A 25,715-nucleotide genomic window follows, 5' to 3' on the forward strand; every position below is an offset into this window, starting at 1 on the left:
GCACTTTAGGTTTGCCTGTAGATGCACTCTCACTGTGGTGTGCCTTTGTGCCAGACTCCTGCCCAGAGGAGCAGGCACTCATGGCCCTCCACCATTCCTTCCCAGACGTGCACAAGAAACGCTGAAGGGAGGGGAGATGGAACCTGGCCCAGGCTTTGTCCTCATCCAGGGCACTGATTCAGAGGAGTTCCTAGGAGAGAGAGGATTTTCCCACATCCCAGACCTATTAAGCAATCCCCCATGCTGGCCACATCCAAGTGCTTCCCCAGGAAGGCCCCCATTACGTTGGCTCCAGGGCACAGGGCAGGGTACCAGCTCAGCTCTTTGTTTGTAGGAAGACATCAGCAGCTGAGCCTCACCCCAGAGCCTGAGGGGATGCAAGCCGCACTTACCCCGCAGCATGTTCTGCTGATGTTTCGCTGTGCAAATCAACCTGCTGATTCCTTCAATACACTGGCTCTTTGACTCGACCTCTTTGTCTTTTGTTTTCTTGGGCAAGAACATCACTGGAAGAAAATCAAACCAGCACACAGTGAATCTCTGCCACTCACAGGAGATGTACCACGACTCATTTGGGTTTTTGCATTTAAACATTCACGTCTCAAAATTCTAACCCCGATTTTAATTCTAACCTGTTTGGCAGGAGTTGGACCATGCTCTGCACCATCACCTGTACACGTCAAGACCTTAGGCCTGACTGTCTCTACAAGAAGCATTCCCAGCTCACGGGAAGGGCCGCTTCAAGGGAACTCCTGCTGCTCTGCAGGGACAGCAGCATGTGCAGCGGTCCCCAGCCTGCGCCCTGGCAGGGATCTGCCGGGCAGCCGCACCACCTAGGGGGAGTCCCACACACTGCATGTGGCTCCCAGGCAGCGCCGCGCTCCAGCCAAATCGGGCACACACCCAGGTCCCGCAGCCAGCCCAGCGATGAGCTGTTTGTGTCTCAGGATTGCTTATCCCCTGTAGACATGCCACTCCGAAAGAGTGTGGCTGGGGGTGAGAGCTCTGGTCCCAGCAGTGCCACAGCTATGATGGTCCCGTGCGACCTGGCTGCGGTTACGTACCCGTGTCCTGCAGCCACGGGTCTGGGAGGCTCTGCAGACCTTCTCTCAGAGCCCCCCAAGCCCCTGCTTCCACCAGAAATGACTCCCAGGCTCCTGGGCAGGAAGATGTTGCACCAGACAGCTACTGGCAGTCAAATGCAAGTGCAGAACTGCCTTGCAGCTGCCCTGAAAATACTCCTCTGCAGAGCTGTTCACAATTTCTAATGTTTCACGTTACCAAGGCCAGATGCAGATACAGAATTACTGACACCATCTAAAACGCATTTTTTTGGTAAGAGAAAAACACTCAAAGCCACGAGCTTAATCAACATCAGGCTTTGTTTGCACTGAGAGAATCTCTCTTTCATATCTCCTTGTCCCACAAAGCACAGTGCAAGAGCACTAGAGCTTGCGTTGCTGCAAACCTGCTCGGAGTGACACCACCTCCCACAAAGACGAGCACAGCTAGCAATGATTCGGCAGGTCTGGCTGTGACAACTGTACTCTAACGTGAGAACACCACATCCAATCCATCAAAACGGCTCTGCTGGGGCTGCTGCCATATGCTGCGACATGATGGGATGCGCAGATGTCCAGACTCTCTGCAACTCTGCCACACACCAGAGAGACCACAGCATGGAGCTGTGCAGGCTATAGCTCCCTCTCATCTAAACCAACCAAACCCCAAACCAGTACCAGTGGGTTGACAAAGAACACAGGGAAGCTGCCCAGAGCAGCGCATCCTCCTGGCGTTAACCACCCACAAACGACCTTTCTGTGTCCCCACCTTTGTTCTTTTGGGCTTTGCCATCTTAGCCGTTCAGCTGGAGGTATGAAGACATCCCCTTCTTACAGCACGAGGAGCCACCCCTTCAAACTATCGCCTTATACAGTCACCTCTTGTCTACAGACACGAGGGATTTGGGGGCTAAAAATATGACTAAGTCACTGTAATGCGGGACTGACAAGTCAGCCTCGGAGTGGCAGAACAAGGAGAGCAGCATTGCATTCCTGGCCTCTGGCAGCAGCAGACACGTCCACCTTACCTTTCTTGTTCTTCTCTTTTGTCACGACAGTCATGGACATGGTCGGAGTGGTGGCAATCTCACCGCTGGCAGGTAACCTGCTGACCTGGAGGGACCGGAAAGTGCATTTCAGTGTGTTTTTGGTAGTGGAGGGGTCCTTCTTCTCCGGGTCTCTCTTTCTGTCCACGGGCGGAGCTGCAATCCAGTAATCCACCTGCAGGCCCATCAGCTCAGCACCGAGGCTCTGGCTAGAAAATAGGAGAAGATGATCATTTCTGTGCGGCAGGCAGCAAAGTTCTCCCCGTCTGTGTTTTTTCAGTGGCTGCTGCTGTTGAGCAGACGGTCAGAGGACAAGCACCTGTCTCTCTGGGAAATCAGGCAGCACCGTTCCTCGGTGCGACCCAGGAATCACAAAGGCACAAGAAGTCATCGCGGAGTGATGCAGGCTGGGTCACGTTACGGGGTGCCAGAAGCCTGGCAGCGCAGCACTGCAATGAGCTGAGAGGAACTGTCCTGCACAGCCACGGAGGTGAAGGGGATCAGACAAACCGCTTCCCAACACCATGCCGAGTTCAGTGGCCCAGCTGGCAAATGCAGCCCCTGAGGTGGCCCAGCTCACTTCCAGCCTTTGAAGGTGGAAGAGGCTGCAGGCACCGACTCACTGCTGCCTCCTGATGGGTGAATGACTCTGGCTCAGTTGCAACATGGCCAAAATCATGGATCCCTGAGCACTAGGCACTCAGTTCCCAGCTCCCCTAACCGCTTCCATCTCCTCTGCCCATCAGCAGCTGCCTTCCCTCCTGTCCAAACGGCCCACCAGGTCACACAGGAGCCCCAGTCTCCCCAGGTCCCTGCACCAGAGCTGGCGCAGGAAAAGCGGCTCCACAGCCCTGCTGCAGGCTGGGGAATTCCTGTGCTAGGAAAACGCTCGACAAGTCCTGTGATGTTTGCTAAACAACGGCAGATTTCAGGACACAATGTGCTATCGAAGACTCCCGCGCACTGTGTGGTAACAGACATGTGTCACCAAAACACACTGCCAGCCTTTCTTGAGCCAGAAAAGGGAAGATGAGCAACCTGGGAAATTCCACCGCCCTCCCTGCCTGCCCCTTGCCTCTGCATCAGGGGTTACCGATCAGTGGACCTGCGGCTGACCTACAGCCTGTACTTCTTCCTACACAATGACACGGTGTTGAATAATACGCAAGTACTTGACAAAATCTTATCTACCAGTCTGCTGGCTAATTACATTTAACTGTGTGCCCTGCCTGAGAAATGGCAATTGTTAAAAAAAATTATGAATCTGTGCTCTTGAATAAAATAAGCATCCGTCTACATCCCCTGTGTAATAAGAAACTCGCATGTAAAACAAGGACGGACCATTGTTACAGTCCTCTCTGCAAATCATTTCCTTTTCTTTGTCATTTACTCATCTGAAGCCAGACAGCAGAGCAGAGTTTATCTTGGATCACCAAAACCAGGGTTTGATTTCGCAGGACAACTTCCAAACTGCGATTTATTTTTTTTTAATAAAAAGAAGTTGCAGCTTCTTTGGGTCTTAAGGCTCTACATTTCTCATTTCAGTTGTAAAGACAAAGCATTTTTGTGCTCACTTTGCCTGCACAGGACATCCTGCTCCATCCCTGGTTAAACACATGGGTTAAATCTTTCAGTTTGGGTCACCCTCCACCCCCCTGTGCTGTCACATACAGATCAGTGGAGACAGAATAATGCTGAACCTAAACTTCCTCATTTCTTGATGATTTTACTACAGAGCATTAGGCTAAAAAGTACCCGATTCCCAAAGGCGAGCTGTCAGCTTCAGACGTGCCAACTCCACGCCTCACAGCTCTTACAGCCTAATGCGTTCCCAAACCACTTCCCCATTTGAGAAGCCCGTGCGGAACTCACACGAGCAGTCAGCTCTGCTCTCCAGAGCCTGCGCAGCCCCAGCAGTGCCAACCAGCTGCTGCTGGGACCCGCCTGGGCAGCAGGAGGGCTCCAAGGGGCTCAACAGCAGGGACTTGGGGGAAGCAGGCTTCAGCCTGCCCCAGGAGGCCGCTAACACCTTCCAGTCGCTGGGCACCTGCTAATCTGGGACTTCCGCATTTCCAGTTCCTCTTGTTAAAGGAAACTTCAACTTCTGATATCTATAACAGGCTTGAAAGGGCCCCACGGGGCTCTCTGGGGTGGTGGGTAAGTAGGAAATGCTGTTTAGGGAGAGCATGTGAGCCCAGTCACTGAAGGCAGAGCATTCTTTTGGATTACGGATAGCAGAGGGGATATCCCCTAGTGTCAATTGATGGATCTGCTTCTCCATGAATTTGCCTGCCCTCTCTTGGATCTGCTGACCCTGCTGCCACAGAAGTAGCAGAGAAAAGTGTGGTCCCAATCCACCTTCCCTGCTGTCGGTATCCCCTTCCTTTCTCCCTTTTAACCGACCTCTTGCTAGTCTCAACTGTGTCCCCCCAGGCCTTGTACCACAGGTTTGGTGAACCACAGCTCAGTATTCAGCAAACCCAGCACCACTGTGATTTTGCAAAACTTGAGTTTCTTAACTCTCTGTCTCTTCCTCACCAAATCTGGGGAATCCGAGCTCTTCTAGTACCCCCTCATAAGATGTTGCTCAGTCCCCTTGGTCACGTTACCTGCGCTCCCCTGAACCTGCAACTTTACCGCGTGCTTCTACAGGTGGATACCAGAACCACACACAAATTGTAAGACAGCTAAGGCAACATCTTGTTTGGCAACAAAGCGAGAGGCCTGCTCAGGGCAATTCTTTACCAGTAATCTTCTCCTGGTTTCCTCCCTCTACCTGCAAAAATTTCAGCTACGCCAGAGCTTCGTGTTGACTACAGGCGCTGTCTCCTTGCTATTCAGATATGCTCTCAGACAGGTGCATGGATGGAAACTGCAGCTCCATTACGCCACTGACAACTGTCAGCTCACTACCCCACAGAGAAAAAGCCTGCTCTTTCCACAGAGCAACTCTGACCTTATAGTCCCTTACAACATTTTATAACAATTGTGAGGGATTAGGCTAGCTACAGAACAGGCACCTGGGTGACATCCACATCCTGTGTATTAGGTATTTTCTTTGTCTACGTCTCTCCCCAACAGAATCCAGTCTCAAAGGGAAAATACCAGAAGATGGAGAACACAAACCTTCCCAAACAGGTTGCCACATGGGCTCATCACAATCAGGGTTTCTATCAGAAACTTCTAGATCGAATGTGTCAGCCCTTGAGAAACACAGCCTTCATGTCAGCTGCAAGATCCCCTCTGCCCTCCCCAGCTCTCCCAGTGTCAGCAAGGACACAGTGACCCCAGAGGCGGGAGAGGCGAACAGGAAAGGTGACAACTTAAGTTTGCAGAGGATGAAGAAGGCAGAGCTACGGGTTTTCCTTCCGGAGAGTTTTTCTCTTTCCTGTGTATGTCATAGCACAGACAAAGGGGAGCGTAATGAGACAAAACATGCTTTACCTTGAGGACGAGAAGCTGCCTGTGACAGACGGTGAGGAAGGTGGCGTGGGGGAGGCTTCCTTCACAGCAGGAGACACAGAAGGTGGGGTAGAAGAAAGGACACTGGAGCTTGAGGGAGCTGCGTCATCAGAGTCACCTTGCAGAGAAGAAGCCACAGTTTGTCTGGGTTTGTCTCAGGGCCCAGCACATGCACGCTAGGATAATAACTCAGTCTCTTTGCCCACACACTGCACAGATCTCTGCGTTGGCTTTGTTCAGGCTCGATCCAGAGATCAGCTAGCTCATCGGTTGTGACTGCCCCCATACCTACACCATGGGGCTTTCTGTATTGGGGTAAGAAGCAGAGACACTCACACTCCTCTGGGCTCCCCATTTGGCATCTTCTCACCTAGGATTTGCTCAAAGCTCCCTGCTGATGTTTGATTAGGAAAAAAAAGATTCCTGACTAACAGTGCACATAAAGGAGGAAAACCCAAGTTCACACCAATAAAATGTCACTGCTCCATGTCCACGTGTGTAAGCACGTGTAAACAAGTTTCACACTCCCACATTAAAACACCAGGGCCTACACTTGTTGTCAGACTGGCAAACTGGCTGCCTACCCTGGAGTTCCCAGTGTTGGGCACGTACTTGATGTTGAATTTATTAGGTGACTGAGCTGCCTCTCCAATTTGGAGCAGGAACCTCACATAACCATAGCGGTGAATCCACCCCAGTGACAAGACACGTAACAAAAACGGGGGTTTGCCCATATCTGTGTGGAATTTCGCTGGACAAGGGAATTTCAGCTGGCCTGAAGCTCCTCATACTGTACCAAGGAAAAAGGCTTCTTAGGGTGAGGACAGCCACTTGGAGTTAAATGCAACAGAACTGAGAGCTAATAAAAGCAGTTTCACCTTACAAAACCTCGAGACACGAACAACAAATAAGCTCATTCAGCCCGTGAAATCAGCCTCCCACAGTCCGTATGACACAAGAAAGCACACACAAGATGCTTGTTACCTGACGTTGCAGAGGATTGTTCCACTATTCCAACCTTCACCACCTAGAAAGGGGGGACAAAACAGCACAGCTCTATGAAGCAGGGTCCCATCAACTTCAGGAGCCCTCACCTCCCAAACTAAGCCCCTCCCTACAACCCCCTGGGCTCTGTCCCTGCAGAGTAGTGTAAAAGCATTGCTAGGAAGTGGAGTCTTGTAAGGGCCAGGCAGGTCCCAGCTGTGTCCAGCCAAGCTGAACCAGCTCACAACCTTTCCCTGAATTATCCAAAAACCAGCACAGACCCCATGGAGCTGCTACAGACTTGCAGAGCTCTGACTAGCCCAAGGTCAGCCCCAGGCTGTGTCAGCTATAGGATCTGCCCGTGACACCTGTGGGAATAGGGCAGAGAGGAGAAAGGAATGTAACCATCTCTTCAGCATCGCTGCAATGCACCTGCTAATATTGCTTCCACCACACAAGTGCAGCCACTTCCAGGGCTCACTGTAGCTTGGGTTTGTTAGGAAACCACAGAAGTGACAAAGTACAGTTTCTAGCCAGAGTTTTCAAATCTCCAAACAAGAGAAGAGTCCAGCAAAGAATATAAAGCTCCTTGCAAGGCCAGTGGGGCACAGACCAACTGTACATGAGATACACCATCACATGTACAGCTCAGAACAACCCCAATCACACCGTAAAATGGATACAAACGTGTCCTGATATGAACAACCACCAGTCAGTACCGTCAGGACAAGAATAAATGCCACACTTAGAAAACTAACAGTAACTTGTGGAACAGAGCATGCTACAAACAAGCTCCCAAGAACACACTAGGCCTAGAGAGATAAAACAACCCTTGGAGATATAAAGCAGGGCCCTTCTGTTGGCACGATCTGCTAGGGTGCATGGGCATCATTACTCCACGCACTGCAGCAGAAAGACCCTTCTTAAGGCCCTTACACCTGTATGCAGGACTAAGTCTGCACTATAAAAATGCTGACAAGTGTGGAAGAGCTGCAAAGTGACCTCACGTCAATAAAACTTGTTTTAGAGTGAGAAATTATACTGCTTGGCCTATTTAGCTTGAAAACAGAAGATGGTTAAGTTCAGGAAGATCATGTCTAGAGCACATCTCCGGGGAGCAGATTACAGGACCAAAAAGGATCCAGTCATTAGAAGCAAACAAGTCTGCAGTTCTTGGAGGGGCAGGGGTGTGCTGTACACTCAGCACCAGATGTCAGAGAGCTGTCAGGTAGACTCTGTTAGCTCCAGGCTTTGAAAAGCCATCTCGAACCACAGCAGTACATGTGCAGTGGCTCCCCGAGTGGATGCCAGCTCGGGAAAAGGAGTTAGGGATCTTAGCAGGGGCTGCAGCTCGGTTTGGTCAGTCTCTGTTCAAAGGGGAACAAATCAGGAGTCCAGCAACCACTCATGCTGTATGCGTTAAATGTCAAGAGGATGTTTCACAGACCGAGTAGCTGGGAACAAGAGGAGAGGAGGCAGAAGAGTTAGAGGAAGAACAAGCAATACAGAAAATTGCCTACAACCACCTTGATCTGCAAGCCAGAAAGGAAATCTCTTTTGGCCTTCTCCCTCCTGCTGGCTGACTGATGATGCTCGAGTTCAGACACAAGAGGAAGACGAGGTTCAACACCTTCCCCTCCCTTCATTCAGGGAGGGGCTTGAGTCTGCTGCAGCTCCAACAAAGCCTCCATCCAGCCAACCTCCTCTCCCTTCAGGAAGGATGTGCATCCTGTTAACTCTCCTGGCACCTGGCTGACGATGCAGCCTCACCACCAGCCTTTGTGCCCTGCTGGTCCCTCGCGAGGCTCTGCTCTCACCTCTTCAGAGCCCAGCTGAGCAGCACAGCGCTGCCCTGCTTGATTCCGGATCAAACTGCATGACCCAGCTGCAGGACAGAAGTTTTTGCAGCCTAGAAACCAACAGAGTCCAAGCAGCATCAGGAGACCCAAAACCACAGATCGCTGGCTCCCTCCCCTCCTTGGCCAACAGCTCCAAGCAGGCTGCAGCTGAAGGACAGAACAGTGCTCATGGTCAGCTTTGTACTTGGTGAGAAGCCTGTAATCGGCCTTTAAGAGTCCCTTCAGACATGTCTCATGGGGAATTACTGTGTCAGGAATATGTCAGAGGCAGGAATAAGCAGCATTTAATTTGACCCTCTCTGCCAGCCAACGTAGGAAGCCAGCCCATGTCTCCAAGGCAAAATTTTGGGAGGTTGGCAGCATTACACACACAACAGACCTGTTGACTCTTCCCCTTCCAGACAATCAAATCCAGTCTGGGTAAAGTGTTGTACTGTAAGGATAATGATTGTTCAAAGAGGAGGTGGACAAACGCTCCCATTGCACGTGGCACTGAACTAAATCGGCCCCAAAGAAAAGCTTTGCAGAGCTTAAACAGCTCCAGCAAGATGAATCCAGGAGCTTTCAAGCACTTCTGGGCTTTTCCTGTTACTGGGAAGGTGAAACGGCTGTTTCATAACAGCAGTTCTTCACCAGCAATCACAGAACACGTACAATATCACAGCAAAACTCATCAGCAGGGAGCAAATCAGGAAGATGTGCCTCTGCTTTAGCAGAAGACATCTTTCCTTCAACAAACAAAGGTGTATTGTCATCACAGGAGCACCGCAGAGAGATTTGCGCTGAGATGAGACACCAGAGTGAAAGCAGGGTCAGCCTGAGTGCAAGAGTAGATAAGCTCTCTAAACTCCTTGGGATCTCAGATTAGCTCTGATGCAGGGATACAAATGGAAACACACGAGGCGGCTTAACACAGAGAAGGCAAAACAAGACAACCAGCATGCAAGAGAGAGAAGCTACAGGAGAGCAGCACAAGCTGTGAAGAGGACATCCAGTAGCTGAAGAGCAGTCAAGGGATATCCTTTGGGCCACAGGTCAGTGACATGATACCTAAAACTTAAGGAATTGAAGAACACAATCAAATAAGGGGAGGGAATCTAGAAAAGGCAGAGTACATTGTGCACAAACCAACAGAAGCACAAACACACCCCTGCCTAGATACTCTGCACTTGGCCACACAAGCTGGGAGCATAAAGACAGGAGGAAAACCAGGGAGCACTATCTCAATATATATTACTTATATATGTACTGTCTCTATACATATTCGCTTGTTAAAATATCTTAAATAGCTACTGCCTCAGCCAAACCTAGCAGTGGTATATGTGACCTCCCTAGGGGGATGTACCCTTCGTTTCCCAGGAGTAGATGGGATGTCAAGAGGACTGGAGACCATTCATGACAAACACACAGGACTGACATCGGAATACAAATCTGGCCAAACTGATACATGGGGCAACGTTCAGCACAGCGACCCTAGGATCAGGTTTTCAGGAACACAGCCCATTCCTCTGCACATGGCCAGCAGTGACTCCCACTAACTAGGTGCTTTGGCCTGCAGCAGAGACAGGCTGCGGGTCAGAGCACTTCAGCATCATGCTTTCTTCTCCGTAGTGAATTAACAAAGCAATAACCAGGCTATGGTGGTTGCTTCAGTGCTGGCCTGCATGCAGCCCAGAGAGCTGCTTGGAAGGTGGAAGACACCCAGCAGTTTTTTGAGGGATCTTAGAGGTTTGCTTACACGAGGCAGTTGCATCCTACCTTTTACCATGCTAATGGTAACACTGCCTCAGGACACTCCTGAGGCTCCTGCTGTGCCCCACAAACCAGGTAATAAGTTGGTTTCAACACCTGTGGCTTGAGACAGTAACTAAGACACACTCACCCCAACAAAGGGAATGAACTTCTGTGAAGATTCTTCATCGGGGCTAAAGGCAAAGAGAAAAGAGTTGTTAATAGCTCACCTCCACGGGCACGATACTCACTTTATACGTTGCATTCAAGCATGCAGCGGGGACGGACAGTATGCAAGCGCCAGTCCAACGTCTTCTCTCAAGGCCCCCTGCCAGCACGGGTGGGGAAGAGCACACAGCTTGCGGCACGCCTCTCAAGGGGAAGGCCCCTCAAGGGAAACATCTCCCTCGCGCTCGACAGAGAAACATGCTTTAACGGCACAGCAGTCATCGCAGACACACGGCCTCCTGCCGCGAGGAGACGGGCCTGTGCCACGACACCACGGGGAGCGGGGCGTTACTTACTAGTCCCTGCAGCGCTGCGCACGCCCGGCCGTCACGCGTGCCACCTTGGGAGTCATACCTTGCACATCCCGGCATCGCTAAAGCAGTTAGCCTGCCACGGGGTTACAAGCCGTGACACGTGGTTACTGGTGCAGCACTAGCATGTACATACACACACACACACACGGATGCACGTTCCCTGCCACCGGGAGCTTGCAGCCACTCAGACAGGCACCAGGGCATACCGGGTGGGTCGGGACACAGCTGGAGAACAGCACACGGCTAAACCAGACCAAACAGCACGCACACGTCGGCTCAGAGCCGCCTGAAGACAACACCACACACGTTCTGCAAGCCCCTCCTGCTCTGCTCCTGCCTGGGATTCGGAAGCCAGAGGGTGATGACAACGGGCCAGCCACGAAGGCCACAACCAGACCTAGCAGGAGCCGGGAGAACCAACAAAGACAGGAGGGGAGGATCCGAGTGAGGAGGAAGGCAGGCACGTGGGGGCAGGACAGGGCTGCAGGAGCACACCTACGTCTTCAGAAGAACCCACGTTCAGCACTGGAAGTGGCCACACGGGTAAGATACACAACGTTTCTCAGGGCCAAGCACAGGGAGCAGGTAGGAAGCAGCCAACCACGGAGCTTTCTCACGTCTCTCCTTTTGTGCACCTCTCAGAGCACCGCAACACACAGGGCAAGCTCCAGCACTGCCTTCACCCAAAGCGCTGCTGGGCACAGCACATATATTTCAGTAAAACGGGTATTTCTGCACCCTTTTCAGCACAGATCAGAAACGCACCAAATGCACAAAGGTTGCCAACCACCGTGCAGCTACCAGGGGCTGCACAGTTTCCTCTAGGTCCTACAGAAAGAATGGCACATAACTGCAGGAAACGTGACTCAGCCAGGGTTCCCTCACGGTCAAAAGCAGAGGTGCTTTTGCTTCCTGCCTTGCCTCCACTCTGCCCTGAGATCTGGAGCCAAGCTGGGGGCTTCGCTTCCTTTCTGCCTTCAACCCCAGGCATTGTATCTTCACTCCTTCCCCCAAAGCATAGCAAACACAGCAGAGCCCACAGCTCTGGGTTGGAAGCCAGAACAGTCACGTCTTTCCAACCACAGCTGCAGGTCCCCTGGCAAACAGATCTCCTATGGACATGAGATTTCCAGCTCCTCTTCTCCAAAGGGCAAGGAGAATTGCACACAGCTGTTGGGAGAAGCACGAACAGCAGCTCAGCTTTCTTCTTTCTTCAGCTCCATGGGCTGCGAAGCAGGGAGAAGCAAGTCAAAGAAGCAAGACCAAGGGAGGGAAGCACCATCACGGCCTCGTCACCTCACAGCTGCTGGGTGGCTTTGCTCTGACCTCTTGAAAAGCAAATCTTGCCCAATTCCAGCAAGTAACTTGTCCCTGCTCCCCTGGGAGCTCAGACTCTCACCAAAGAGAGCCAAGCGGCAGCTCTGAAGTCAATATTTTGCTTCAGCCACCACTTATCGCAGCTCACAGTGATGCACAGGTTGTCCCTGAAGCAATCCATCTGGATTTCAGCTGGGCTAGGCTAGTCCTGTCACACATCTTCTTGGGATCTCTGATCTCACATGCATGCCTCTGAAAACACAGCTTATCGGAACAGCTGCTCTTCATGTAGACTGAAGGACAGATGAGATGGCTGTGCTTGTTCTTCACTTTATCTTTTATGCTCTTTCCTATTTCTTATCCTTTGGGATCCCCAAACATTCATCCAGAATCCTCTCACCTAGGCCAAGGCCTTCCACCACAGCCCCTTATAATTTATAGACAAACCCTACCCCTTTGTCTGTGATTTTTCAACAGCATCATTGATACTTCATCTCTATTTCTGAGGAACAAAAAAAAAACTAGACCTGTGCAGAGAGGCTAGAAAGAAACTACTCTTTATTTGGAATGGGTTTTGTCTAATTACTGTTTTTGACTGGGCAAAATCCATCCACCTGCAATCAATCCTTCAAAGGTGAACTGTCCAGAAATAGACTCACATACTCCCTCCCCACCAGAAGAAATAATTCAGATCAAACAAAAACACGTAGGCAGATTTAGATGCTTTAAGACTCTTAGAAATGACAAGCCACAGCACCAGGAGTCACCCACCTGACAAAGGGAAGGAATAATCTCTCTCACTTCTGGGACAACGTACAAAATAAGCCACAAAGCACACAAAGGTTACAGTAAGGGAAACTGAATAATCACTTCCACCACTTATGCCAGCTATTAGCCTTTTCATAAGATTTCTTTCCAATTTAAGCAACCCAGAGCAGATTCATATGCAGCCAAACACTTGTGGTTTCCTAGCAGGAGGGTCTCAGGTACTTTATTCCAAGCGAGTCCTCCAGGGGAACAACAGGCAAGAAGGGACTTTACCACAGGAGGACTAGCAGCCCTCCGTGCAAGTTCAGGCCAGGCACCACCACCAACCCTCCAAGGTTTGTCTCTGGTACAAAGCATCCTTCCCACGGAGGAGCTGCTGCTCTCTGCTGGCTAATGCTGTCCCTGTCCCACCAAGTCTCCAGTGGTCACGAGGCAAAGGGACTCCGAGTCTCCATGACACGTTGTGCGGGTCACCTCTCTGCTTCCCTGTGAAGCTCTCAGCCAGCATCCCTCCTGTTCCCACAGCAGGCTGGCCATACTCAACAGGACGTCCAGGGTATTTCTTCAGCCATGACTCCTTCCTCTTTCACACTGCTCCGCCAGGCGAGGGGCACACGTAAATGCCTGTTACGTTTCCTTTGGCTTCATGAGGTTCACACAGCAAGAAGGCAGGTGATGTGGGCACTGCTGAGCCAGAGGAGGGACCGGGTCCGTCTTCACAAGCTGCGTTCACATTCAGCAGCTGCTGCAAGGTGTGTTTTAGCAGCAGCACTCAGAGAAAGGACCTGGACTCCTTGCCCTGCAGGTAGAAACCAGCATTACCCCTGCTTCCTATTGCCCAGGAACCTGGCTCACCTTCCAACCCACGGCATTTTCTTGTGGTTCAAGAATTGGTCTAAGTTCTCCTTACAACGTCAGGTTTTAATAAACATGTAACGAGGTAGGAACTAACCCAGCCCTCGCCCTGACAAGCGAGCAGCGCTTTCTTTTCCAACAGCCAAGCTGCTCCCAGGTTCATACAAGGGCTATCCAGAAGCCACATGGCATGAGCTGTGCTGGATGCCGACTTACAGTGGGTGACAGCAGCCCAGGTACACAGAACTGATCAGCAATCCAGCTACACTGGGAGCAAGCACCTTCTGACAGCGTCAGATCTCAAATACTGCTCAGCTTCATTCAAGAACGCCAAGCAGAGAGAGCATCAGCACCCCCAGTGAGAGGCACGCCTCTGGCAGCACAGCCTCAGCTCCCCAGGTGCTGCCTTGACAATTCAGTAACCACCAGCTGTCCCAGTGCTCAGGGACAAGGTCGGTCACCCAGTGCAATGCAGACAAGTCGACATGACAAGCATTTCCTTCCTGAACACCTTCCTCTCTCCCAGCCCCCTCAGTTTCAGGTAAGGCCAGCAGATGCTGCAAAAGAACGGGACAAAGCTCTCGCACCATATGCAGCCCATCACAGGCAGTACATGCGCCAACCTCTCGGCATGACAAACAGAACAAGGGGACGGGAAGGACAGCAGAGGTCAGTCAGAATAGGGACAGCTAGCGATAAAGTTATGAAGCGGCTCATCACATACAGCTATGTCCTAAAGGCTGGCTAGCTGGCTTCACTCTCTTTGGACCTTGGGCTTGTTTAACAGAGCAAATGCTAGGATCCTGGGAGATTTGTCTTGCAATCAAATTAGGTAGGTAGTGCTGCTATTTCGTTGTGGACCATTGCCTTGGAGAAGCCATTCCCCTCTGGCCTTGAGGGAGAAGGAGTTGCAGTAACTTTGTGAACAGAGGTCTAAACAAGCAATGTCCAATAACCACACGGTTAGAGGCAGGGGGCCCTGCAGAACAAGGAGGTCTCAGGGGCAGCTGAGAGTACAACTCCCCCTGCTAGCAAATATCCTGTCTCTCTTAGCCTCAGAGAAGTCCTATATGCCTCTGAGAGCCTGCCAATAAGAGACTAGTCCTCAACTTTTCGATTCTGGGGAGAAGATTCACCGGTCTGCACTCAGACACTGCACAGCTGAACCCCAACTGGCACAACCTCAAACCCAGGGGTCCGAGACATGCCCTGAGCCACCAAGTGCCCCCTAGAGCACTCCAGGTCCAATGGATGGGGAATGAAAAGCCTTTGCTAGTCCTAATCCTTCTGGAGCTACACTGCACCCTCTGATGGCTGCGACCAAGCAGCAAGGATTAACTAGCAAGTAGGAAAGATAAAAACCTACCTTCTCAGTGTTTTACTGCTCAAAGCTATTTCCTTAATAACCCCTTCACTCCACTCAGTGTATGCCCTGGCAACCCGTCTTTGTGACCCAAAGGCAGAGCAGTTATTTTAATGGTGCATTCTGCCAGCAAATGCCATAGTTTCAAAGCAGCGAGCAGAATTTAACCTGAAGCACAAACTGAGCATCCCAGACCTGCACGAACTGTTAAACAAGGCACAAAAGACCAGCTCATGGGTGGAAAAGAGACAGGAGATGGGAGAGGGAACCTAAAAGGAACTGATACCTTAGAGTAAAATCAAAATGAAAGCTCTTTTTCCTTTTCAGAAAGCAACCAAAGAAAAAGATAAATATGTTATTATACTTACAACAAAGTGATGAATTCATTTAGATAATGGAAACACAATTTCTGTGTTCTTTTTCCACAATACTGCCAATGACAGACAGCTGTATTTCCAAAGAAAGCCACGTGAAGAGAGAACTGTCCATCCCTCCCTGGGACAGCTTGTTCTTCTAGCTCACTCTGCAGTTTACCCATGTGGTACTTAGCTACATGTGGAAGCTGTTTCAAAGTGGCCACAGATACTAAAAGACTGTAGGCTACACCACAAGTCTGACTCAGTCTCAGTAATCTCTTCCAAGCAATCTTCTGCAAAGTTTGAACTTGCGGCATAATCTGAACCATCTCAACAGTGTCAAACATCTCACTGCAAGGTCCAAAAGGTCTAAAATCCAAGTAGGATGAGACCAGCTTGGAAAAGAGGTCAGGCACACAGCTGAGAGGGGTGTGTGTGTTGCTGAAGTAGATTTCAGGTGTTTTTTTCAACAAAGTATGCCAATTGATCTTTCTAGATACTCAAAGTGATTAACTGTGCATTAATGACAAAAATGAACCTGTAACTGAATGGAGAAAGCAGTGGAGATTCGTGCAGAACCCAGCAACTGAAAGGACCAGAGAAAAATCAGCCATAAGAAGGGGTTAACACTGCACTAGTGGTGGCTGACCTTTGTATTTGTAACTATGGTAAGTCGTCACACCAAAAAGAACAACAAAAAAAGACTGAAGCTAAGAGCTTTGAGCTCCCTGTGGCTCTCCAAACTTCACTTTTATCAGGTTAACATTACAGAAATTCACAAACATGCAAAGAGAATGTGTTATCTTTAATGGACCAGTCAATCTAGAATATTTTCATTAGGAGAGCATAATGAATGGGCTAAACTTCACTGAATCATTTCTGCAAAGTAATGTAGAACAGACAGAGGATCGGAAAAGCAATTCCAACCAGCAATAAATATTTCCAAGAAGAGGGAAAAAAGTGACTCTGCCCCCTCCTTGAATCCTTCCCAGTTCTTAAGCAAATGAGGCACCAGTGATGGCTGTTAACAGACGAGCTGTTAATAGACCAGCTGTATCTAAAAGATCAGAGACAACATGGGATGGGTAATTATTAATGGTTAAAACCATCCATGCCACACAGAAAATTGCCAGTCCTGAACAGAGAAACATCACATGCGGGTGTTAATCCTGCTCGCAAAAGTTATTGGTATCTGTGTGATTTAGAGTTTTTCTCCACAGTGCCTCAGAAACAATATATCTCTCTCCCTTCAGTGTTAAATTACTCTTCTTCACAGACAATGGCTGTATGAGGCTCTACGTACTTCCGAATCTTGTTTTCAGACCCCAATTCCTTCCTCTGACAGGCTGTTTATCCCTTAAGAGCAGCTGAAATAAAACCTGGTGAATGTCAGCTCTCCCAAGTAGGAGCCCTGGTAGCCTGCAACTGCCAATTAACAAGGACTTTGTCTCCCCTGTGTGAAGGTCTGCTATTTACACTCCAGAAAGAAAGGGTTTCAGTTCTCTTGATACTAGTGCAAAAAGGCCAAATCTCATAGAAGATACTTTGGGGAGGGCATGCCACAGTCCACAAGCTTACTTCCCCAAACCTTGCAGGTCTCCAAAGAAACCACGGTGCTTAATGAACCACACTGCTGCAGATTCACTATTATCTAAGTGTAACACACTAAGGCTCCCATGGTGTTTGCAGTTTGGAGTGACTTTAAAGCTGCTGGCACACAAGACGAGAAAAACACAACACTTCAACATGATGACCATTCTGGAAAGTGTTATGTTAGTAACGTACCTTTTCTGCTTGTACGTCAGCATTGCTTCAGCAATGGGCAACTGGTGCGCACAGTTTGCCCCTGCTATATACTGCGTTATTCTGGAGACGACATCAGGTGCTTCTGGAACTGCAACAGAAGAGAGAAAAATCAACAAAGTGACTTCCGAGACCATCACCAGCACTGCCCTCCATTTGCTCAGCCGAGCAGCTGATGGTGCTCAGCCAAGCAGTTGATGGTACCCAGCCAGCTTCATCAGAACTGCACCTTCCGAAGGAAGCTGACTGTAAAGGTGTCTAAGCAAAAGCAAACAACCTCCAGGAGTACAAAAGCAAAAACAATAGGAAGGCACACTAGATACACAGGCCTCTGGCACAGCACTATTTATTGAAGTATTATGGTGAAACTTGTTAAAATACTTCTTTTTGAAAATGTGTACCTGCTTAGACTTTTCTCCATCCAGACTGCATATCTGCTGAAGAAAGTGCCTAGTTACCTCTCCCAGGGCTTTGGGTAGTTACTGTGCTCACGCCAGCGTTTGCGTTACCTGATTTCCTACTGAACTCATGGCCTTGCTGAGCCCATTGCAAAGACTGAGAGGCACGCAAGGATGGAAGAGCACAAAGATCATTTGTGTAGCAGCAAGCGTGCCCAAGGTCTGTGAGAGTGCATTTGATTCCAGCTGACAGGAAGGCATTTCCTAAATGCCTTCCATTTCCTTTTGTTTCAGGAAAAGAATCTCGACTGTGAAATCAAGGGAACGCAAGTTACCTTCACCGGGCACACTTTCATAACTTAATGAGCATTTTCACCAAGAGTTTCTTACAATTTCTTCATCAGGGAAGAGTGAAAAGCTATCATTGTTTGCCAGATTGTCTTATGCCATCACAGGGTTTCCGTGTGGTTCTATATCTATATCTATATCTATATTCTATATATATATCCTATATTCATCTCTATATATGAATATGGAGAATCTACAAGGTCTGGGTGGCACGAAAATGATGATGCATTTTCCTCATAGCATGCAGGCAAGTAAACAAGGGCTGCAGCAAACAATCTACAAAGAACAGACAAGGCTCTTGAGCTGGATCTCTACAGTTCATGAAGTATCCCTAAAAGGTAGATACAAGAGTCAAATCTGTACGGACATTTGCCTCCATTTTTAAGGAATTAGAAGAAAACTGTTCTGTACATCTCTTCTTCCATGAGCTCATAATCAAGGAAAAATGTTTGGGTGTCACACGAGGAGATCTCTAGTTCAGCCCCCTGCTCCAAGTAGGGCTAACTTTACCTCCAGAACAGGCTGCCCAGGGCCTTGTCCTAAGTTCCCCTCTGCCGGAAAAGGCTCTGAACAATCCCTTGCAAAGATGCTCTCTTTCCTCCTCTCACAGCTAGAGGACTTCCATGAGCATCTGTTCCCTAAGGAGCCTCAGGCACCCTCTACAATTCCAACAGGAGAGCCACACTGCAACCCTTCCACCCTTGCAAGTGTTCCAAAGGCCCTGATGCATTTTCCTGCTAGTGAAATTCCCATAGGGGATATGCCATCATGAGAGGATCACTCCTCATTCACGTATCAACCCTTCACATAGCCCTAAATGAAGGATGAAAACCCTCCATTCTCCTGTTTCTCTCCATTCTCAAAGGAACGGATGGAAAAACTGTAAGCATTAATGTTTTAAGCAAATCAGTACTTTAACAAACAGTAAGGCTTTATCCTGGCCTAGAACAGATTCAGATCAGAACAGGAACTTGTTGATCTGACCTAGGGCAGCTCTCACATGTTACAAACACTGGTGAAGAACAAAATTCTTTTTTAATGAGAAAGATCCTGCCAGCGGATTTCAGAAATGCCAAGGTCATTCTCCCGTGCAACTAACAGAAGTTAATCTTCCCAAAGTTTACAGTTTTCGGAATCTTTTGGGCTGGATGGTTTCTGAGGGGCCACAGAAAGCAATGTACTGAACGTGGTGGTTTGTGAGACCTCCTCACCAAAGAACAAAGCTGCGAGCTAGGTAAAAACAGAGTGACTCAGAGGCAGCTAGTGTCCTGGAGCCAACAGCTGTTTGCAAACCACCAAGCGGAGGACATACAAAGGTCAGCATCTGAAAAGGGAATGTGGTGGAGTTAGGAAAAAAGAGAAACAAAAACATTTGTCTGCTTCCTCTTATATTTACTTGACCTTTACTAAAATTACTTATTCAAGCCTTTTATCCCACACAGGCCAGACACAGACTCACGGTCTTACCAGTGGTCTGTGCTTCAAGTTTGTTGAACAGATCTCTCCAGGCTAGATCTTGGAAGAAGTTGTTGTATCTATAATCTACAGACCCCAGATACTTGGCCACTGGATGAGATCCTAAGAAAGAAAGGAAAACATGACAGTTGTTCCTCCCAGCACTGAACGCAGGTATGATTTTTTTTTTTGTCTGCAAGGAATTAAATTCCAAAATCAAACTATACTAGACATCCCAGAAATAAGTTTCTTCAACTATAACAACAAAATTTAGTCCAGCTTATCTCTACGAAAGCATGCAAATAGACTTCCCAGCAGAGAAATTGCTTCAGTACCACTTTCAGTGACACCTTCCCTTCTCCCCTCTCCCTCCCGCCAAATTAAACTTTAAAAAGCAAAGGAAAACAGGACTGCGAAACTGCTGAGGAAACAAATGATTTGGAAGACACGGAGGCCCTGTGGCTCTCCGTCTCGGTCACTCAGTTTTGCAAGCGGCTGGCCCCGCAGCCCTTCCTGCCCGCAGGCTGCATGTGGGCACCGTGGCCATAGGAGACAGATCCTTCCTCCAAACACCATTTGCACACCATTGCTCTTTTGCAATAGAGGAGAGGAAATCACCTGCAACCAGGGAAAACCACCCAGGGAGCCTCGTTTAATAGGAGGAGAAGTAAAATGGCCATAAATGCAATATATAAGCTGTAATTAAAGACAGAAGTCAGAGCCCAAGGATTACAAGTCCCCGGTGAATGTTGGCACATGCATCAGGTCCCTGCTTGCCCTAGCTAAGCCTCATGCTCCTTTAAGAGCATGGAAAAAGACCTAATTTCACCAAGTTTGTGTCCTGCCTCCAGCTTGCAGCCCTGGATGGAGACCTGCCTTCACACCTGCACCGAGCAGGAGAAGGAAAGCATTGAAGTGACCGCCTCTGCCCTGGGAGAGGTCAAAACATTTGCCACTTTCATTTTAGGCGACAAGTCCGCAACTCAGACAACCTGCTCTTACAACTACTTCTCCAGTCTACCAACAGAGGAGTGGAGGTGTGCCAGGACCGCACTGCCCAGCCACCACATTTCAGTCTTTGCTCTTTCCGTGCTCAGCATGAGCCTTGTACATTCACACTTTGTACAGGCCTCAGAGCTTCTCCTCATCAGCCTATTTTTATCCTTCTTGCATGCTGAATTCTCACATCAAGCCTCACTTCCAGAGACCACAACAGCTGCGTCATTGGCTGGTAATCGCTAACCTGACAGCTCCAGCCCAAAACACCCCTGACTGCTTAAATATGCTCACCATCCATACCTAAAGCTCACTGTGGAAAAACCCACTGTTTCTCACCCTCCAAACCAGTGCTAATTTTCAGACTTCCACAACACGTTTAAGCAGAAGGTCTCTGAGTTCCCCTCAGAGTCATTACAAACCGAGGCCTAAGCTCTTCCCTGGAGCCTGCCGATAATGGCTACTTTGAGACTTGTAATTTCTTTTCCTGTGGAGTTTTTAGCAGTGCACGTGGAGCAGCTCAGCATCACACGCTGGAGAAGTGACAGCTTCCCCACATGTTGGAAAAACAAATCACATATGCATGGCAGATGCAGCTGGAAACGAGTACTAAACAAAAGATCCCAAGTTCTATCCCTGGGAGCTAAATGAAACGTTTTTAAAAAACTACGGTCAAAATAATCCCAACTTTTTTTTTTCCTTCTCTTACTTGCGTCTTTTCAACCGTCTCTTCACTTGTTTGGCATTAAAGGAGTCTTTCAGCCACAGAACTGGAAGCACGAAGCAGGACTGAATCTCCCAGTACAGACATTTACAGACAAGAAGCATTTCTCAGTGTCAACAAACCACTGCAGGTTGGCTCTTCTGTCCCTGCAGCATGTAGTTGAAGGTAAAACCACCTTAGAAAAGACTCCACCACTCCTACTTTGAAGGTGCTGCTAACAGCAGAAATCTTTTCCTTTAAGACATTTATGGCATGGTCACCATCTTGTCTTTGGTGCTTTTTCAATTGTCAGGAAAGAGACGTTGCTCCTCAATCACTTTAATGAAGTGCCAGAAAGCTGGCCAGAAATAAGCACTTGGTCCAATCAGGAAATACTGCAGACTTCTATGGGAAAGGCCCTGACAGAAGAGAAGTTTCTATATTTAAAGCACATTCAAGAAACATTCACAGTTCCATTATCAATTTAAAGTGCTTTATTCTTTTTTAAATTACCAAAGTTTTAAGGTTAAAAAAATAAACACAACAAAACCCCAAAACACTAGCTAAATCTTGTGTATTACTTTCAAAAAGATGATATTTTCAGACCATTAAAGACTGAAGGACAGAAAACTCTTTTTTGAAGGCTAAGAGACAGGCAGCACGTGAGGACCAAAATCCTCAGCCACACAGACTCTCATTCAAAGCAAACTGAAGCCTGCAGAAATCTTTCTTTCTTGTGTTTCTATCCTCTAAAAGGTTCTCTCTCCTATTTCTGCCAACCACTTTGGAAACTAAATGCCTTCCTTACAGAAGGATCCAGTGCTCCTGTCTTTTTCACTTGACTTCTGCAAATCTCACCACCAAATCAACAGCCTTATATCCACTGCTCAGGGTGCTGGGCAGCAGCTTCTGACTCCTACAGCAAATGCCATCAGCTGGTCCCAAGCCTAGAAGACTGGAAAAATCACTTTTCAAGGTTACTGCTGCCTGTGTCACTTAAGTGCCCTGTTCACACTCACTGAAGCCAAGCCTCGGACTAGAGCAACTTCTGGCATCACACACTTATGGCACCAGCATTGCCCAGATGCCCCTGCCCACAAGCACCAGTGACTGCCTGGCTGCCCAGGCCTCTCTGCTCCAGCATTCCTCACATTTTTGACAGTGACAACGAGACCCCTGATGTTGTTATCAGCGCACACCACTTCCCTGGACACAAGAGATCCAAGCTGGGTTACTTCCCAGCCAGGCAGGCTTGCTGAGCTGTTGGAAGGGCAGAGATAAGGTGCTGGAAAACTGAGGAAAGAACCCGAGGAGAAGAGCACGTGAAGGAAAGGTCAAAAGATACATGTAATTTGAATAATTTAAACTCTCAGCAGTTTCAGAGCCTTTTAACATTTTTCATCTCTACCCCCCTACATAATAAACATTTTCTGTGTCAGCCTCAGAAAGGCCTGAACAGTTATTGCTTTGGGAAACACAGCGCCCAATGAATTAAAGATTTCAGCCAGGGCAAGAGCTTCTAGAACATTATTCTGTGCGTTCACTGTACCATGATAATAAGGTATATATGAGCCTGCCCCTATGGGAGAAAGGACTCAACGCCTTACATTAGGCAAAAGGTTTACAAGCAGACTTTGACATCAAGAATAAAGATGAAATTCACTCACACAAGAGCAGTGCAAGCATTAAGCAACACTATGCCAGCATGAGATTTGCCTCATTTAATAACCATATACCTGGCCAAAGCTTTCAGGAGGGCTACTGGTAAGGGAACACATCACATTTAACCCATTCATCTTTCTATGAAGAAAAATTGTTCCTTATTTACCTAGAGGGATGATCAAAAATCTCATGTAGCCGAGCCAGTCTGGGGTTTTGTGAGACAGCTGCTCTACAAAGAGCCTCAATACAGCACTGAGGTAATTCTGGGCTCCGGCCACTGCAATTTTAATGGGGTTTGGAGGCTGAGAATTGCAGTTACAGCTAGACAGAAAAAGAGGGAACATGTTCATAATTGTGCTTCCAACCAACTATTTCAGAACAAGTCAAAAAAATGGGTTAATAACAACCAAGGCAGAAGAGAGCTCGTTCAACACACAAGGCAATATCGCAATGATTATCAGCAGCTTAAAACATTGTTAATAGAATGCAACATTGTTCAGTACTTTCTTAATTGGTCTTCTTGCTTTTTTTCCACAAATTTTGATAGTTTATAAAGGGTTGTACTCAACAATCTATGTTGGGATGTACCTATTGCAACTAACAGCTGTGTTGGAACATACCTATAGCCCTCAATACATAGCTGGGAAATGCCTCAAGGAATTGAGGACCTTATCTGGGAATTAATTTAAGGGAAGAAAAAAAAAAAGAAAAATTGTTTTAAAACCTATTATCTTCACATGTTTTACTGGTTATTAGATCTGACACAGGAGGCAGCCTCTGAAGTACAATCTCTTAAAATCAGTGCTGTCAATGAAGAGAGACTTGTGTCCTCACACACGTGGCAGAACAGCAACAACTTTGCAGGGCTGGCAAGTACTGAAGAACCACACAACTCGGACTTCAGGAGACTAAACTGGGGAGAAGTATTCCCCCACTGTTGGATGGAAAACTCCCCGAGCACTGGGGCACAGGAGCTGAGAGGCTTTTAGAGCTGAGGACTGCCAGCCCTCCTTTCTGTGGGAGGCTCACCAACCGAAACAAGCAAAGCGGTCACTTACTATCGCTGTATCCTGGAGACAATAGTACTGAAAGCTGCCTGAATATCAGCTGAGGAGCACGTGCAGACCACTGGCAAGGTATGCTTTTGTAAGACATCTGATAGGTACTGAGGAGAGAACAGAACACGTTAAAGTCCTTTTTGCTACAGTTTGCCACATGAAAATCCCATCTCCCCCCAGCCTCCTATGTATTGTCACAGCAAAGTGTGGGCACTCTCCCCATGTCCAATGTGTAGGTGATGCAGCTGTTTCCCAGACACCTTTTCCTTGTGCATCAGCCAAAGAAAAGCTTTTCCTCTACAAAGATGGAACCACTGCTTGACAAACACAAACACTACATCCAAAACATGGCATTTCTGGCAATGATGACTCTAGACCAGCAGTTCTCATGGCCGCAGGGAGCAGGGCAGCAGCAGAAGGCTGTTTGCCTAGCAGACAGCCCTGGGTAAGAGAAGATGCTCTCTACTTACCTGCCTGCAGAACCGCACATGCAGTGCTCTCTGATTTAAAAGGACTTGACAAACACAATATTCTAATATTTTGCCTACCCTCGAATACCAAAACAACGACAAAAAAATAGTGCTACCAACACACATTCCTTGTGTTGGACCTTTCCCCCTCCATGCAGCTCAAAGGGAAAAAAGTTAACATACACCTGAAGTACATATGGATAAAACATTGACAAATGTCTGCAGTTATCTCACGCTTTCAAATTCTGCACCACTAATCCGCACACCCTAGCCAATGCCATCATCATCTCATCTGATGCTGTATACACTGCTAGAAGAAATCTGCACAGCTTTCTCCCCATCTCTAGATGGCATTTCTCCCTCTTCTGTGTTTAGAGTGACTTGGAATCAGTAACTCAACTGGTATTTTTGATTTCTCAGACACTGAGACCCCAGTTCTACTAGAAGCAGAGAGCAAGATCAGCCAACCTAACTCCACAAACCTGGCACAAGTTCTACAGCCCACAGTCAACCATTACTCATTAATGTGCCTCTTCTCTATATATTTTATTGCTGTCTCAGACTGAGGTTCAGAAAGGAGCAAAATTTCTCCTGACCCCCCACCCAAACCCATAGCAAATGGCCCCACATTGCCAGTACAAGAGAGCAGTGCTCAGAGTTCTCCTTATCACAAGTATCACACACTAAGAAAACGCGTTAACACGTCCGCAGACAAGAATCACAGAAATACGTGCAAGGCAATAGTGATGAGCTGAAGTATTTTCTCCTGTGGACATCACCAGTGCCCAGCAATATCAGTCCAAACCACAGATGTGTCCTCTCTGCTTCCTTTATCCCTACCTACCATAGAGGAGAAGCAAGCTCTAGAGTGCAAGGTTCTAGCCATACCTGTTGTGCTGCTAACCAGAAGAAATGGCCTTTCAGAGAACAGAGGAAATCTTTGGGAAAGGATTGAGCTGAGAAAGCTTTACAAAATCCATAGCACCTCTTGGTGAAACTCTCTATCTGTAGGCAATGAACCTTCAATATGCTGCCACTCCCATGAACCACCACCACTGCTCTTCAATCAAGCAGCAGAACCTACTTGGCTAGTGGTAAAGGTCAATTCCCAAGGAAGAACAGCGCTTCAGATGATGTCTCTTGCATTTACCTGGCCTTGCCAATCAGAAGTATTGACAAGAATAATGTTTTCTGGCAGCTGGTCGTCAGAAACCAGGATGTGATTTAGTTGGTCATACACCGTTTTCCTGGGGATCTGGAAATGAAGACACAGAGAACAGAGCAACAGAAGATATCAGCTTTAATCCTCACACCAGCAGCTCCAGCTCCTGCAGTTTGAGAGAGGTGGCTCTGCATGGGCTGGCCAGTTCTTGGTCACTCCATCAGCGACACATGCTAGTGGACACACAGATTGCTGGCAGTGACATTGGTCAGCTTCTTCAGCACTGCAATATTCCGCAGGCTCCTTTATCAGCCAC

General features: G+C 48.2%; 1 protein-coding gene across 8 annotated transcripts in view; it reads right to left on the minus strand.

Moving 5' to 3' along the window:
• Window positions 1-25,715, minus strand: part of PACS2 (phosphofurin acidic cluster sorting protein 2) — a 76,374-nt gene that overhangs the window by 5,546 nt on the left and 45,113 nt on the right. For all 8 annotated transcript variants that reach the window (XM_040565978.1, XM_040565977.1, XM_040565976.1 and 5 more), the window contains exons 14-23: window positions 25,388-25,492; window positions 23,768-23,874; window positions 22,876-23,030; window positions 19,361-19,471; window positions 17,130-17,238; window positions 10,295-10,337; window positions 6,554-6,596; window positions 5,552-5,687; window positions 2,090-2,316; window positions 393-506 (exon numbers count right to left, since the gene is read on the minus strand). In XM_040565978.1, coding sequence (XP_040421912.1) covers window positions 393-506; window positions 2,090-2,316; window positions 5,552-5,687; window positions 6,554-6,596; window positions 10,295-10,337; window positions 17,130-17,238; window positions 19,361-19,471; window positions 22,876-23,030; window positions 23,768-23,874; window positions 25,388-25,492 — 1,150 coding nt within the window. The remainder of the gene's footprint in view (window positions 1-392; window positions 507-2,089; window positions 2,317-5,551; window positions 5,688-6,553; window positions 6,597-10,294; window positions 10,338-17,129; window positions 17,239-19,360; window positions 19,472-22,875; window positions 23,031-23,767; window positions 23,875-25,387; window positions 25,493-25,715) is intronic.

The sequence above is a fragment of the Cygnus olor genome, chromosome 8, assembly GCF_009769625.2.
Source record: "Cygnus olor isolate bCygOlo1 chromosome 8, bCygOlo1.pri.v2, whole genome shotgun sequence".
Taxonomy (NCBI): Eukaryota; Metazoa; Chordata; class Aves; order Anseriformes; family Anatidae; genus Cygnus; species Cygnus olor.